Source organism: Polypterus senegalus, chromosome 13 (assembly GCF_016835505.1).
Source record: "Polypterus senegalus isolate Bchr_013 chromosome 13, ASM1683550v1, whole genome shotgun sequence".
NCBI lineage: Eukaryota > Metazoa > Chordata > Cladistia > Polypteriformes > Polypteridae > Polypterus > Polypterus senegalus.
In genome coordinates, this window is record NC_053166.1 from 18110950 (window position 1) to 18128993 (window position 18044).

Genomic DNA, 18044 nt, shown 5'->3' on the forward strand with positions numbered 1-18044 from the left:
CGATCAGTATGCAAAGTGGCACCCCCTAGGGACTTCTTTTTTAAGGCTGAACCCGTTTCTTCGAGATTACACACCCATGTTTTAATGGCATGATTAGACGGGACACGATCATGATGTCCTAACTGGTAATGACGCTGAAATTGCTTTTGCGTAGCAGTCACAGTATTGCTTTTCTTGTAGAAGGCGTTCACAGCGAACGCTTGTTGCGCACCACTCCACCGCTCCATTATAACTAATGGCAAGGAGTTCTAAATGACGTTGCATTGGTCCCAACATCCCAGGGTTGCCAACACGTAGTTCCAGTTTCCCTGCGCAAACCCTGTACTAATAGTAACATTAGTTTTAAAATAGTGGTAAATCCATCAAGTCATGATCCAGCTATCATTTAAGTACCGTATATACTCGTGTTTAAGTTCTCCCGCGGATAAGTTGGGGCTTGATTTTACCGTATAATTTCCGGTATTTTATAATGTCGGCCATATAAGTCGAATGTGGAAAACTCACACTATTGGTACTTGAGATTACAATATGCTACCGTCCACCTGAGAGAGTAACCACGGGGCGCACGGCCTTTTATTTCAATGTATTGTGCCTACATGACCGCACGATAATACCCAAACTATTCCGAAGCGACGTTTGCACTGTTTTGTGTTTTTTGTATCTCACATCCTCGTACACCTTTATCATAAGAGCAATGAATAATACCGTATAATTTCCGGTATTTTATAATGTCGGCCATATAAGTCGAATGTGGAAAACTCACACTATTGGTACTAGAGATTACAATATGCTACCGTCCACCTGAGAGAGTAACCACGGAGCGCACGGCCTTTTATTTCAATGTATTGTGCCTACATGACCGCACGATAATACCCAAACTATTCCGAAGCGACGTTTGCACTGTTTTGTGTTTTTTGTATCTCAAATCCTCGTACACCTTTATCGTAAGAGCGATGAAGCATTCGATAAGAAGATAAAATATGAAGCTGGTTTTAAATGAAAAATCGTTGAAGTAGCGAAAGAAATTGCTAACTGCGCTGCTGCAACAAAATTCGATGTGTCTGAGAAACTGACGTGAGATTGGAGGAGGCAAGAAAATTAAAAAATAAGTGTCGCATTTTTGAAAGGGCATATAAGTCGGGGTCTGATTTTATAATCGATTTGTAGGGTTTCAAGACCTGACTTACACGCGAGTATATATGGTAAATTAGTATTGGCCTTAATAAATTTCAAATTACACTGCAGGGCCTGAGTTTTAATGTGTGATAGATGTGTTGGTCATCCAGCATAACAACAAATGGAGAGAGTTTCTATGATCTTGGGGGAATTTCAGAATTGGGTTCATAAAGAATATCATCATGGACGACCCGATCTTATAACTTGCACACTCCAGAATTATTCTGTGACATTTTCTCTCCGCTGCTTATAATTCATATTAAAAAAAAAAAAATCAAATATTATATTTGGTGCTTTAGAATCAGTGAATTCCAAGATAATCCGGAATATTTTCATTTAAACAAACACTTTAAAGCTGCTTTTGTAGCAACACACTTTTCAAATTGGGTCAGAAAATCCCTCTGTTACAGTAGGTTTGTAACATTTGCTCTTGTAAGGTTTAAAAGATTTATATTTGCATCATTAGCTGATGTATGTGTCCTAAAGGACAGACGGTTCTTTCCCAGCAGGAGGAATATAAAGGATGGACCAGCAGAAGTTGAAGGCCAGGTGCACTTCCATCCCCCCATACAACAGGTGGCAGTGGTCCAGGGTCCCAGTTTGGACACCCGCAGAGGTTCATGGGAGTTGGAGTCTGGAAGTACAGGACTCCTGGGTGCCATTAGAGGCAGTGTGGTACACTGGTTAAGGCTTTGGACTTCAAACCCTGAGGTTGTGGGTTCAAATCCCACCAATGACGCTGAGTGACCCTGAACAAGTTACTTGACCTGCCTGTGCTCCAATTGGAAAAGAAAAGAAATGTAACCCATTGTATCTCAGATGTCGTAAGTTGCTTTGGATACAGCAGGAGTAGCAGAGCGAGAGAATGACGATCACTTGCTTTATAATCTTTGGCTGTGATGGGTGATATTGTGTGTGAAGTTTGGGGCTCAGTGGCACCCTGCTGTGGTTAAATATCTTAGTAAAGAGTAATGCCGTTTTTACTCGTGCACCACGCGCCCTCGTGTAAGACGCACACCCTAATTTTTACAAAGAAAATTGCGAAAATCGTTTTGCCCCGTGTCCGACGCGCGTTGTGATTGTATAGGAAGCGTTTGAGAAAGAGAGAGAGCGCGAGCGAGAGAGAGAGAGTGTGAGTGCGAGTGAGCGAGCCCAAGCAGAAGAAGTAAACATTACAGAATTACATTTCCTCGCGTATGACGTGCACCCGATTTTCTAATGCTAATTTTCGGGAAAAAACTCGTACGCGTAAATACGGTATTTAAAGAATGAGTCAAATTGGTTCAGTTTTCAAATGTCATGAAACCCTGGTGCTTTAATTTTCCAAATCAGTCTCTCCTTTTTTTATTACATTTGACTGAACTTTTTCAGTGTAAAAATTAGACTTACTAGTTTTACATTAATCTACTGGCTCAGAAAGCTTGTAAAACACCCTTTGTTGTGCTGTTTTTCTAAGTATCTTATATGAGTGAACAGACTTTTTTGCTTGACCTGTTTTTAAATCTAGATTTAGAATATAAACTGGACCTGCCACGTGAATTCCTCGAATACATAATATCTACCAGCGTATCTTTGAAATATATGAAATATATCACATTTTAGGGGTTATACTAATGAACATAAGCTTGTCTTCAAAAACCAAACTACTGACGCAAATGTAGCCTTTGCATTTTCATATGTAGCAATGAAATAAGCAGTGCTAACTGCCATAATCACAGCTTTGTAATTCGAAGCACTAAATTAAATTTATTTTGGTACTTGCTGTGCTACTATATGCTAAGATGGTTTGAAACTAAGTAATCAACATAGCTCTCGGTGTAAACGTTTACAATGCACCATCTGGTGGAATTTATTTCGTAATGCATGTAATGCATTGCATTTTTCATTACAACAGATGGCACATCACAAACATTTCTAGTATTAAAATCACTAATATCCAAATTACAGAGCCGCAGCGCCACACATCACCACAGGTCCAGGCCAGCAATCCTACACCAGCAGTTTCATGGTGGAAGGTAAGGTTAGGGACCTTCTCAATAAAATGCATTGTGACAAATGTTTGTGGTGCGCCATCTGTTGGAATGACAAATGCAATGCTTAGGTCTCATTGATATGCCATTTGGTATGGGATTGATAAAAGCAGTGTTAATGTTTGTGATGTACCATCTGCTTGAAATGACAAATGCAATTCATATTATTGCTACAAATATTTGTGATGTGCCATCTGTTGGAGACAGAGACACACAGACACTTGTCCTCTTCAGACTCCCTGACTACCTTCTTTCAAACATGGCAAAGTCTATTTTAGATGGGTAGCACCAGAAAAGAGAGTGAGAGTGAAGATATTAGTCTTTAAGTCCAATTTCAGTTTTATAGTAAATAAAGCACTGCAGCCTTAGGACGAGAGTCTCATGGAGTAGGATGTACCAGACTACAAGACTATTCAAATAGAATTGTTAGAACTTTTAGACAGCTGCAGTCCAAAGATGCTTATCCTCTCACAGGTTTCTGTGGGGTACGTGTCACAGACAGGGATTTTGAGGGGTGGGTGTAATGTGGACTGGCATCACTCCAGTCCCTAGTGAAGAGATCCAATTTATTTTTGCCATGAATGCGTAGGTGAGATAGAAGATGGATGGATGTATGAGTCATGTTTGCAGTTGACTGGGCTTTACAAGGAGGGACCGAAAAATTCCTGGAATTTCAAGAAAAGAAATAATTGTATTCTAAAACTTAGATTAAATTTTAGTCATTTACAGATGCAATCCACTTGTCCCAGTTCTTCTCACTTTTCTGTTAACATTTCCTGCCTGCACTCATCTTTTATTACCAGTTTTCCTGGATTTCTTCCATGGTAGCAAATGTTCTTCCCTTCAGTCTCAATTTTAATTTTGGGAACAAAAACAAGACACAGGGAGCGAGTTCTGGCAAATATAAAGGGTGTGAAGCGACAGCCACATTGGTTTTGATCAAAAGCTCTTTTGACTGTAGCTATGTCTTTTCAAGTTTCCCAAAATCGAGCAACTACTGAGTTGGCATGGTGGGAATCCAGCATGAGTCAAACGCGTAACAAAAGAAATTTCTCAGCCCAATAAAGTTAGTTTTTTAAAAAGTTTAGTGAAAATTTAAAAAGGAACAAATCACAAAAAAATCCGAAAGAAGTTTTTATACACACAGAATAAAAGGCAAAAAAGGAAAAAGGTTTCTTTCTCTGTTAAACTTTAATTACTTTCTCTACTTACAAAGTTGTGTTACATTTTTCTTCTATTGTGTTCCTTACATAGGCTTCACTTCAGTACGTCAGTATGTTCAGCATGCTCAGAACGTTCTGTATGGTTTGAAACTGTTTGCCCTCCATGCCTTATCACCTATAAAGCTGATCATAGACTGGTGGTCTTTAGTCAGAATGACAAGACATAATTAGAGTATTCCATTTACAAGTTAGCTTGTAGGGGTTATAACAGAACCTTCCTTTGACTAAGTACTAATGCATAGGAAAACATTTTAACAGTTTGCTTCCCGCGTCCTCCCTGCATGGAGTTTGCATGTTCTCCCCGTGTCTGCATGGGTTCCCTCCGGTTGCTCCAGTTTTCTTCCCACAGTCCAAAGACATGCAGGTTAGGTGCATTGGCGATCCGAAATTGTCCCTAGTGTGTGCTTGGTGTGTGTGTGTGTGTGCCCTGCAGTGGGCTGGCGCCCTGCCCGGGGTTTTTTTCCTGCCTTGTGCCCTGTGTTGGCTGGGATTGGCTCCAGCTGACCCCCGTGACCCTGTAGTTAGGATGTAGTGGGTTGGATAATGGATGGATGGAACTTTTTAACATAACTAGGAAAATGCTTCTATCAATTTAACATAACCTAACAAACTAACAAATGTCACTTACACTGAAAATGCGGTCATGGTGTCATGGTGCAAAATGCAGTTTGAGTGGGCCACTTCTCCAGATGCTTCCTCCTGATGCTTTCCCATAGACGCCTCAGCACTTCAGTGTGTGAGCATTGTATCTTAAGGAGAGTAAGTTGAAGTTATTTTAAGTTGGCAGTATATTACATACAACTACAATACCAAACAACTTATTCTTTTTTATAGCGCTTATCACTGAGTGCAGGCGCAGAGCGATGTGAACAATTCTCAGTTTAAATACAAGCAGAGACGAAGCCAATTGCTAAATCCAGAACTGGTGCACACATTAATGCAGATTTGTTAAAACACGCATAAAACAACATAGGCATGAATGGAAACCAACAACATCCATCCATCCATCCATCCATTTTCTAACCTGCTGAATCCGAATACAGGATCACGGGGGTCTGCCGGAGCCAATCCCAGCCAACACAGGGCACAAGGCAGGAACCAATCCTGGGCAGGGTGCCAACCCACCGCAGGACACACACAAACACACCCACACACCAAGCACACACTAGGGACAATTTCGGATCGCCAATGCACCTAACCTGCATGTCTTTGAATTGTGGGAGGAAACCCACGCAGACACGGGGAGAACATGCAAACTCCACGCAGGGAGGACCCAGGAAGCGAACCCGGATCTCCTAACTGCGAGGCAGCAGCGCTACCACTGCGCCACCGTGCCGCCCTACCAACAACATCTGTCCAATAATTAATATGGCCAGTTGACAACTGGGGAGATTCAAATTGTGAAAGAGAAGGTCAAAAGCAAATGCTCAGTCCTGGAGACTATGGCCAACTGACCACCTACCCACTCCTGCATTTTCCATAGTGGAGCCTGTGTTGGCCGTCCAATCTTTCCATTTCAATAATTTAACACTCCTTTATGTGAGATGACTTCTCCACTCGCAGGAGAGTCGTCTGGCGGTAGAGCAGTGCCACATCTTGATACCAAAAAGAGAAACAGAATAGAGGAGGGTTAGTAATGGTTTAACATATTGTGATACTTAGATTTCTCTACAGATAACTAACAAACAGAAATGCATTATGCACAGCTAGTCAGCAGCTCTAGTCAGGGTATGCTTGACTGAAGTCATAAGTCTTCAGCTGGGATTTAAATGCTAAGACTAAAGGGGTCCTTTTATTATCAGGCAGACCACTGTACAGCTTTGTAGCTCTGTAACTAAAAGCTCAACCTCCCACTGTTATTTAATTCACAATTATAATCATAAGTAGCCCGGCATCGTGAGATCATAATGTGCGCCCAGTTTTGTAAGTAATGATAAGCACAGATAAGTAAGCAGGGCCTCAGCTATTTTAGCCTTCATAAGTTAAAATGAGGATTTTGAAATCAGCTTTAAACTTAACCACGAGTCAGTGTAAGGACTTGAGAACTGGGAGTTACCGTATGTGTTTGTACTTTATAGTTCTTGTAATAATTCTTGCAGCAGCATTTTGAATTAATTGAAATATATATATATATGTAAAGAATGATTTGAGCTGCCAGTGAACACAACATTGCAGTAGTCAATCCTACTAGAAATAAATATATTAACTTCTCAAGTTTCCTGAATATTTAGAAAACATCTTAATCTTCCAACATTTTTAAGATGGAAAAACATGTTTTGGATAGGTTTTTAATATGCGCTTTAAATGCCGTGCTAGTGTCAACAATAACACCTCAATCGGGTGCCAATTCAGTAAAATTAGTGGAGATTCCAAATGAGATAAAGATGGCACAGATTGAACACAAGCATGTGAAGTGACTCATTGAGAGTCGCATGGTGACCACGTAGTGGTCTTTATTAATGTGTCTTTAACAGTTCAACCTCTTTGTCAGTAACTGAGACACCGATGCCTTGCATTGCTATAATACTGTAATTTTCCTCCTCATGAATAATAAGATTATATTTTTGCCTTTGTTTCCTTGGCAGGAATCGCTGTTGATAAGAATGGGTTAATGTATTTTGTGGATGCCACAATGATTCGGAAGGTGGATCAGAACGGAATCATCTCAACCCTTCTGGGATCCAACGACCTGACTTCTGTTCGGCCCCTCAGCTGTGACTCCAGCATGGATGTAAGCCAGGTAGGGATTAGGAGGTTTGCAGACTAACCTCTGGCTTTTATTTCTACGGCTATGGCGCTGCTCAGTGTCTCTGGTGGTAAAAAGGACTCCCACACCAGATGTGCCTTTCTTTTCCAACTTGCAGTCAGAATGCCATGTATTCAGTGGATTAAAACTTAGAAGTCCCAGTTTTTATAAGGTTTATTAAGTGATCTTATCTGGCTTAATTATCTCGTGTAGGCCGTCAGGTTGGCCGGTTTAGGTCATTGTAAATTCAGCTGCATGAAGGCAGTAGTGACGCAGGCGGTAGGTGGTACTGAATCAGGCAGATAAGCATATGGGCCTTTTAAATTGACTCATAATGAATCCAGAGAAGGTTCTTCTTGCATTTTGCCTGCTACTGTCCATGACTTGGAAAAAGAAGGTTCGAAAATGGACAGGAAAAATATTTTTAGCTGTATTGCTAATATATAAACTAAAACATTTATGTCACATCTCCTGTTGACACTTTTGCCATTTACGTCACTTGGCATTCCTTAAGTTGTTTTGTATCTACAGAAGCGGCCAGACCTTCTTATTGTTTGGGCCGAGATTCTCTTCTTTTATCTTATGGTATTAACATGGATCTTGTGCTTCCATTCTTTCCCATTCCTCTCCAACAGTACAGATTACCTTCAGTCTCAATTAAATCTGCTTATCTCTGATTTTTAGTAAGACTAGGGGGCTTCGCCCCCTGCTCACTTCGCTTGCCAACTCCCCCGGCCTGCGCTACGCCCAGCCACTTTGCGTCTCTGCCGCTGATTTGTGCGTATTTCACTTTCACCAAACAACAAATCTTTTAAATCTCACGGATAGGCCTCTTAATTGGGAAGAAACACTACTTTCCCCTGATGGCAACATAAATTAGACAATCTACAAGTCTCTGACTCAAAGTTTAAAGCCAAACAATATCTACATACTTCTGTCATATCACCTGTACAGTATGTCCATATATTCAATCTCTTTTCGCTGTTCCGTTATTTCACCAAGTAATAATTTCCATTTGTTAGCGCTAATGCGATCTTTACTATCAGTCAGAGACTTTCAAATTTTAGGACTTTCATAATCTCTAACTTCCTCTGCATGTGTATCGTGCCAACGTTTTTGAACCTCTTTACGACATTCTACTTTGTCTTCTACTCTTTGTCTTTTATTTCCGACCTCGCTTGGAGCTTAGAGCGCAGGGACTGTGTCTGACAATAGCATTCACATGTATGAGAAGTGAGTGGACCGTGGGTGTGGTTGTAAATATTTGAGGGGAGTGCGGGACTTGTCCAAATCTCTTGGCAAAAAGTGTTGTCTCACGGGACCTGAAATTATCTCCGAGAAAGTCTCGTCCCAAGATTTCCTTTTATAATAGAGAGACTTGTTTGTAGTCCAGGAAGATCTGAGCCATGTGTACTTTTCATTATGAACATGACTGAAGCCTCTAAAGTCCATCCATCCATTTTCTAACCTGCTGAATCTGAACACAGGGTCACGAGGGTCTGTTAGAGCCAATCCCAGCCAACACAGGGCACAAGGCAGGAACCAATCCTGGGCAGGGTGCCAATCCGCCGCAGGACACACACAAACACACCCACACACCACGCACACCCTAGGGCCAATTTAGAATTGCCAATCCACCTAACTTGCATGTCTTTGGACTGTGGGAGGAAACCCACGCAGACACGGGCAGAACATGCAAACTCCACGCAGGGAGGACCTGGGAAGTAAACCCGGGTCTCCTAACTGCGAGGCAGCAGCGCTACCACTGCACCACTCAGGCTCTAAAGTACAAAGCTTTATGTATTCCTGCTTGTTCTGTTTATCAGCTTGTCGATGGCGTATACTGTTAATGGCACTATATAAAAACAAAAAAAAAAAACAAATGCCACAGATGCACAGTTTAGTCTTATCTAGTTTAACTTCTTTGTATTTTTCCACTTCTTAGCCATTATTTTAAACCCATGTCTAGTAAAGTGTCTAACGGTCTAATTGAGCCCATGCCATCTATCCCTGCATTGCTTTCACTGATGAATCCAGCAGGGAGTTAAATCCAATTAGGGCATTTATCCATCTAATCTTCTGTTGGAAGAATTAATTTGAAAACTCTATCAGACCTGCAAGCTGGAATCCCAGTGCATTGTGGGTCATTACCATGCGAATTAGACATCTGTATTTCTAATGTCCACTGAAATGGTTGCAGAGCTTTGGTTTAAATGTGGTTTCCAATGCCTCTGGCTACAGGCAGCTGTATGCATATGACTTAAAAACTGTCAAACTGTTGCATCTGAGAAATGATGTTGGTTAATGTGAAGTAAACGGTGAGACAGCCGCCAACAACGTGTTGAATTAAGCAGAGAAATCCCAGCACAGGACCAGCGAGCCTGCTGATTTCTGCCCTAATTCCTGAATCGTTACTGCCTATAAAAATGAATGCCCAGTGAGACATCATGTTTCCATCGTGGCCAATACTAGCAAAGAACCTTCTTTTATTTCACTGTCCAAATACAGAAGACAAGGGGCTAATATTTCATGTTGAACTATAGTGTAGTGGTGCCAAATATGATGTGACCAACAACAGCAAAAGGATCCTAAGAGATTACCAAAAATGGCTGCCACTTCAGAGGTTGAGTATACTTTATTAATCTCCAAGGGAAAAGTCAAAAGCCTAACGCAGCAAAACATTAAAACATAAAGTACACAATATCAACTCCAAGTACAAGAGAAGATAATTGAATGAAAACACCGAATAAAATAAATATTATGCTAAAAGTCTTCCTATGGTTTCTGCCTGGAGTGAACTTAAGGATGTTGGGAGGAAGGACGGAAGTGCCCAGTGGCAGCAGGCAGAACAGGTCCTTGGAGCACTGCAAAAATGCTTATGGAAAAAACTTTAAATGGGAGTTAATTTAGCAAAAACATCTGCCAATGGGGTAAGAAAAATGTCCATGACAAGATTTATTAAAGTAATCTAAATAATCGTAAATACAAATTTTTTTATAAGTCCATAATTCTTACAATAAGGAAAATAAGATTTAATTTCATGATATAAATACTTTTCCACTTACATAGATTTCATTTTTTGCAATGATGTGCTGCTTATCATACTCTGGATGAATGAGCCAGTGGCTGAAGTGCTCCAAGAGAGTGCCCCCTCGAGGGGATGGGCAGGACAGTTCATGATGCCAACCAGTTTTGCCATCGCCCTCTTCCTGCAGCAGTCCCCAGAGTGTCCAGAGTCAGTGCTGTGATGGTGTTAGGTTCACTAATACGTTTGTGTCACCTGAACTTGCATTGCTTCATCGAGAGACCACCGTCTAGAATAGCACACTGGGTACAGCAGACTGGTAAAACAGTAGCTTCCTACACACATCAAGAACCTGAGTGTCCTCCAGACGTACAGTCTGCTGTGGTCCTTTCTTATGCATTTGGATCTCCAGGTACTTCTGTCTTTACGCCACCTCTACTTCCTCCCCCTGGATGATGACTGGTCTTAGGGGTCTTTAATATGACAAAAATCCACCATCGGCTTTTTTGTCTTGCTGATGTTGATCTGCGGGTAGTTCTTCCTGCACTACTAGACAATGTCTGCCAACAGCTTTCTGTACCCCAACTGGTCTCAGTTATCAATACAACCAATGATGGAAGTCTGTTGTGTAGAAGGTCACCAGAAAGAGGGACAGGGCGGCTCCCTGAGGTGCCCCCGTGTTATACACCACCATCTCTGACACACAACCCTTAAGCCTCACAAACTGCCATCTCTTCAATTAATCAACATTTATTTATATAGCACATTTTCATACAAAAAAATGTAGCTCAAAGTGCTTTACAAAATGAAGAATAGAAAAATAGAAGACACAATAAAAAATAAAAATAAGTCAACATTAATTAACATAGAATAAGTAAGGTCCGATGGCCAGGGTGGACAGAAAAAAAACAAAAAAAAGCTGGAGAAAAAAATAAAATCTGTAGGGGTTCCAGACCAAGAGACCGCCCAGTCCCCATCTCTTAGTCTATAATCCAGAAGACTGTGACTGTGGGTATCGAGATTCATTGCTCTTAATTTGTTCCCTCGTCTCTGAGGCAGGATGGTGCTAAATACAATACAATACAATACAGTTTATTTTTGTATAGCCCAAAATCACACGGGAAGTTCCGCAATGGGCTTTAACAGGCCCTGCCTCTTGACAGCCCTCCAGCCTTGACTCTCTGAGAAGAGAAGAAAAAACTCCCAAAAAAACCTTGTAGGGAAAAATGGAAGAAACCTCGGGAAAGGCAGTTCAAAGAGAGACCCCTTTCCAGGTAGGTTGGGCGTGCAGTGGGTGTCAAAAGAAAGGGGGTCAACACAATACAATACACAGAACAGAACAAATCCTTAATACAGCAAGAAAAATAAAAATTTTAGAAGTACGGAGCAGAATTTAACAGTAGATGATGTCACATAATAAGATTTGGATATTTTTAGAGTCCTGGAGACCTCATCCATCAAGCTGCCTCTCCATTTGGCCATTCCACGGCTGAAACAGTTGCTCGGCCAGCCAATCCGATAAAAGGACCCCTTTTTCCCATGATTCCTGTGATTCTCCATCAGGGATGACTTTTACCACAGGCAGGCAAACAACTTGGCAGGTGAGCCGTGGCACCAATTGCCACATTTGAGTACCGAGAAGAGAAACAGAATAGGTGAGGGTTAGTAACAAATTATAACAATCATGTTACTTATGTTTTAGTGCTAACGACTGACAACAGAGATGGAGTCTGTACAGTGAATCAGCAGCTCTAGTCAGGGTGTGCTAAACTGAAGTTGTGAGTCTTCAGCCGAGGTTTAAAGGCTGGGACCGAAGGGGCATCTTTTATTGTAGCAGGCAGACCATTCCACAGTTTAGGGGCTCTGTAACTAAAAGCTCGACCTCCCACTGTTATTTTATTAATCCTTGGAATCAAAAGAAGAGCCCTACGGTGGGCTTGCGCCCTGCCTGGGGTTTGTTTCCTGCCTGGCGCCCTGTGTTGGCTGGGATTGGCTCCAGCAGGCCCCCGTGACCCTGTAGTTAGGATATAGAGGGTTGGATAATGGATGGATGGATCATAAGCAGACCGGCATCTTGAGATCTTAATGTGTGCTCAGGTTTGTAAGTCATGATAAGTTCAGACAAGTAAGCCGGTCCTTGGCCATTTAATGCTTTATATGTTAAAAGGAGGATTTTGAAATCTGCCCTAAACTTAACTGGGAGCCAGTGTAAGGATTTAAGAACTGGGGTTATGTGTTCGTATTTTCTTGTTCTTGTAATAATTCTTGCAGCCGCATTTTGGATTAACAGCAGGCTGAATAAAGAACAGTTTGAACATCCAGTGAACACCGCATTGCAGTAGTCAATCCTACTAGAGATAAATGCATGAATTAATTTCTCAGAATCCTGTTTATTTAGAAAGCGCCTTAATTTCCTAACATTTTTAAGATGGAAGAAATATGATTTGGACAGCTTTGTAATATGTGCTTTAAATGACATGCTAGAATCAAAGATAAAGATGATGGAGAAAACAAAGAACATGATCCTAAGTCCGGTGCTGGCTTTGTCCAGGTGGGAGTTTGTCTTGTTGAAACCAGATATAGTTTGAGTCTGGAGACAACCATGAGTGAATTGTGCTTAAAACTGGTTGGAACAATTAGACGGCTCGCTGTGTGTCACATTTCTAACCCAATCCAATGATTCGAAAAGGTGGCACTCACAAAATGGGCGATGATTTCAAACCACAAAGATCAGAGATGCTCTCGTTAACCCGGTCCAACAGACAGCAAGCTTCTGTTTACAATGAACCGTCTACAGCCAAAAAGTCTCCTAAAAAAGACATATGAATGTGTGTCGTGTGTGCAGTGGGCACATTGTGCATATTAAAAGTCTCTCTGTGGCATACAATGCAATACAATACAATACAATTTATTTTTGTATTGCCCAAAATCACACAATCAGTGCCTCAGTGGGCTTTAACAGACCCTGTTTTTGAAGCCCCCCAGCCTTGGCTCTCTAAGAAAATAAGAAAAAAAAAACACCTTGTAGGGAAAAAAATGGAAGAAAACTTCAGAAAGGCAATTCAGAGAGAGACCCCTCTCCAGGAAGGTTGGGCGTGCAGTGTGTGTCAAAAAAAGGGGGTAAATACAACACAATACACAGAACAGAACACAAGTCATCCTCAATACAGTACAACAGGACAATACAGTAGTAATAGTACAAGTACAGAGCAAAAGGCATGAACAGATATCATCACATACTAGGATTCTGATTTGTTCAGAGCCCTGGAGACATTGGCTGTCAAACTGCCTCCCCCTATTGGCCATCCCACAGCTAAGTCAGTGCTAGGCCGACCTATCAGATGAAACAACCCTTCTACTCGATGATTCCAGTGCTCCTCGGTCAGAGATGACTCTTCCTTAGGCAGGCAGACCACAGATTATATCAGCATCAGATTATTCATCGACTTCCAACTGCCTCACGGAACGAATGGTAAACGTGAATGATACGTTGTCATAAGCCAAGAGAGTGAATCTGTGAGCGGCCAGATCAAGGACTGCCACAGCACTCTAAAACTGTACACTGGCGTAAATCTCGTGAAGTGTACTTGTGCGCTGCTCCCTGAGAGCACATCACTCAAAGGGGCAGTTGTGGCGTTAGGTCTGTAAACGGGCGGTACAAAATAATGAAAACCGTGAGACTGTGAGTGATGAACGGCTTGTTCTGTTTTATCAATCTGTGGTTATACTTTTGTGGATGTATCCTCATACTACCCACTGTGCCTGTCAAAGACAGATAATTGAATAATTGAAAAAAATATTTGTTATTTCTTGTCCTATGTGTACCTTCAGCGCCTTTCCTCTGTGTTCCGACCATCTCCCGAGTGCGTTTCCGTAAATCCTGCTTCCCAGATTCTGTCATTATTTCCAAGGCGCCTTTCTCGCCTCCGGTTCAGTTTTATACTTTCCATCCTTGAAGGTGACTCTCTCAGCGTGCGCCTTTACTCCTCCTCATGCGTCTCACACTCGCACTCCCTCTTTCTCGTCACGTCACCAAAACCACACTGACCAATCACAACAAAGCCACACTGACCAATCAGATTGCTCTGAGGGACTATTAGTGTATATATGGTAGATTATCATCCTATAATAAAATTTTACTTTTATAAATCAAAGGATTACTGTGCACCCACTGCCTCCCATGGCATGGCCCACTGGAAAGAGACTAAAGGGCTTCCCCTAGGACATGCATGGAATTGGTGGCTCTGTGGCTAAAATCTGCGCTGGTATTTAGACGGTTGGCATTCCAAATCTCATTTTTGCTGGAAGGGATCCTACTCCATTGGGCCCTTAACCTGAAAATTGCTCCAGAGGTACTCTGGCCCCCAAAGGTCATGTGAAAAGACAATTTCCCCTCAGGGATTAACAAAGTATATCAAATCAAAAAACCAACAAAATATGTCTTGTGAGAGCCAGCCCGACCACAGACAGACAGACACACGGTTTATTTACAGTCCTATTTACAAGTTGTCAAAGTCCCACACAGCACACAGTGCTACTGCACCAAACACCCTTTTCTTGAGCCTCTCAATGGTCCTTTTCGGGCCACCTTCTCTTCCCACTCCGAAGCCTTGTCCTCTTCCTCCCGTCTCTCGCTTCTCGACTGTTGGAAGGCGGCCCCTTTCATGCTCACCCAGATATGCTCCAGGTGCTCCTTGATGAACTTCCACCGACAATTTCTGGTGTACGAGCACCCGGAAACACTCCGGGTGACCCTGGAATTCCTTCTGCCAACACTTCCTGGTCTGGTGGAACTGCTGGCTTCCAGGGCTCTAGGATCCCCCGGGCGCCCCCTGGCGGTGGCCATGGGCCCCTATAGGGTTGAGCTTCCCAGTTCGGTTCCGGTGACCCCCATAGCAACCAGGGCGGCTGTCCTCTCATGGCCTGGGGGAGGTATAATCCCTCTCCCGGTCCTTCCAGGTGTCCCGGCTGGGTATGGCTCCCAGCCGCCACAGCAAAACTGATGAGAAAAACTGTAAATCTGCACATAGAGATTAACGTTTATGTAATTGACCTAGCTTTCAGCTGGCACCTGTGAATCCACTCGACATATTTAGCAGTTTCCTCTTTCAATTATCAAGCATTTAACGCTCATATTGAAGGCTTCTTCTGCATCTTTGTAATTTTCCACGGCAAGTAGGAGAAGCTATAAAAATTCAGAGTCAGGCATCATTGTTACTAATGTGATGAAGACTATAATACCAATGTTAACATAAACATTTCACTTTCAAGGTCTTTAGCTCTAGTAATCCTAGCAACTCTGAACATGTCTTTTTTTTTATATCTTACTTTATCTTGTGCAAAGCACCAACCACTTGCATGTGTGATGAAAGACTACATCAGAAAAGGGTGACCTTTGTTACTGCAACATCTCCGCCTGATTTCATTCTGTAGCTGAAATCAAATGTGAGGCACTAGAAAGGCACTTTACAAATTCTAGTAAACTGTGAACAAAACCTCATGTTTTGTCATGTTAGGGTCCTAGGATGACACTATTGTCCTTTTTGTTATGTAGACTTAAACAGAATGTCCCCAAATCCCTGCTGTAGCCTTCATATATTACATTAGTGGAGAGGTGGCTCTGAGGTTAAGGGTCTTTTCGTCCATTCGTCCTTGCAAAAGACGTCTTGCATGCACTGCTCTTTTGAGACCCATCTATCCACAGATTTTCAAGAACTGCCACAAACTTTCATTTTGGCAGCCTATCTCAAGTATATCGGTGACTGCCCCAGACCTTACTCTGTGTTGTGTGGAGTCCTTTCAAGATAGATAGATAAGTACTGTAGATAGATAGATAGATGTGAAAGGCACTATATAATAGATAGATAGATAGATAGATGTAGAAAGGCACTATATAATAGATAGATAGATAGATAGATGTGAAAGGCACTATATAATAGATAGATAGATAGATGTGAAAGGCACTGTATAATAGATAGATAGATAGATAGATAGATGTGAAAGGCATTATCTATATATATAATTCACTAAGTCCATGGCAAGCAAGACACATGCAAGACAGAGCCACGCCCGCCAACAATCCACTAAGTGGCCGACCATGGCACACAAGACAGACCATGGGATACACACGACAGAGCCATGCCCGCCAACAATTCGAGCTAGAGCGAAAGCATTTCCCAAGAATGTTTTCATTAATCAAGAGCGAAATTCGGAGGTTCGAAGACGATCAGATACTGTCGTGGTTCCGACCATAAACAATGCCGACTGGCGATCCGGCGGCGTTATTCCTATGACCCGCCGGGCAGCCAACCGGGAAACCAAAGTCTGTGAGTTCCGGGGGGAGTATGGTTGCAAAGCTGAAACTTAAAGGAATTGACGGAAGGGCACCACCAGGAGAGGAGCCTGCGGCTTAATTTGACTCAACACGGGAAACCTCACCCGGGCCGGACACGGAGAGGATTGACAGATTGATAGCTTTATCTTGATTCTGTGGGTGGTGGTGCATGGCCGTTCTTAGTTGGTGGAGCGATTTGTCTGGTTAATTCTGATAACGAGCGAAACTCCCTCCTGCTAAATAGTTACGCAACTTCTTAGAAGGCCGCCGTCCAGCCTCATCCCTCGCTCTGGGAGGTGGGAGCACGACGGCCGACATCCAGTTTTCAGTCACAGACAATTGTATGTTTCTCTCTCCAAAGTTCCATCTTTTCATTCACTTACAGTCGTATCCTCAAACCCATCCCATTTGGACAACTGTGTCTTTCAGGAAGTGTTCACCCATCAATACATAATTATGCGGCGTATGCTACGCTGCGAATTGGCTAGTATTATAGATAGATAGATAGATAGATAGATAGATAGATAGATAGATAGATGTGAAAGGCACTATATAATAGATAGATAGATATGAGAGGCACTATATAATAGATAGATAGATGATATGAAAGGCACTATATAATAGATAGATAGATAGATATGAGAGGCACTATATAATAGATAGATAGATAGATAGATGTGAAAGGCACTATATAATAGATCTAACTAACTAACTAACTTTCCTACTTACTTTATTTGACGTTGTGTTCTAAAGTCCAGTATTTTCTATACATTTTTCAATATATCTTTCCAGTACTGGCTTTTTAAATTTGAATTAACAGGACATGTGTACAGCCGGAAACCAAAAGCTTTAAAACTTACCAGATGTGTCCATTTTCTAGCCTAGACAGTTGTCAAGTACTGATCTTCAGCCATTTCTAAAGAAAACCAGCCGTGCACTACCTCAGCGCTTATTGTCTTCTGCAATGACCTTTCAGGCCTTGTTTCCTCTTTCAAGATCACAGAAATGCTACACGTCACGTAGTTGGTTTTGTTTTGAATTAATTCCATATTTATGTAGGAAGTCACACAAAACAAGCAAATGGAACATGTATCCTTACCACAAGAAAAATGCTACCAGGAGTATGCAATAAAATGATTGTTTGCGGGTCAGAGGTCGGAAACACAAAAGGCATCGTCTTTGTTTTCCAGGTTTTCCCAACATTTTTTTTTTCCCATTTACCTTGTGGCAGCTTTCCAAAAGTTAATTTACCAGCCACAGTGTTTTTTTCAGTAATTTGATAATATCCGTAATATCTCAAGTGCACTAGCAGATCACACTCCCATATGAGAGTATGGAGGACTGTAACAGTAGATGCAAACTGCAATAAAGAAAAACATTGTGATCACATTATTTTGACTTGAGCTGCAGGCATGAACTTAGGGAGAAGGAGTTACCACAGAGCTGGGGAAATGAACAGAGAGCAGCATAACAGCACTTTAGCAAAGTCAGAGGACCCAAATCTAAAGAT

The 18044-nt window shown here is 41.9% G+C and overlaps 1 protein-coding gene across 3 annotated transcripts in view; it reads left to right on the forward strand.

Moving 5' to 3' along the window:
• The window catches only part of LOC120542238 (teneurin-2-like), a 1685504-nt gene that overhangs the window by 1628050 nt on the left and 39410 nt on the right, over positions 1-18044 (forward strand). For all 3 annotated transcript variants that reach the window (XM_039774544.1, XM_039774546.1, XM_039774547.1), the window contains one exon: positions 7015-7169. In XM_039774544.1, the coding sequence (XP_039630478.1) occupies positions 7015-7169 (155 nt within the window). The remainder of the gene's footprint in view (positions 1-7014; positions 7170-18044) is intronic.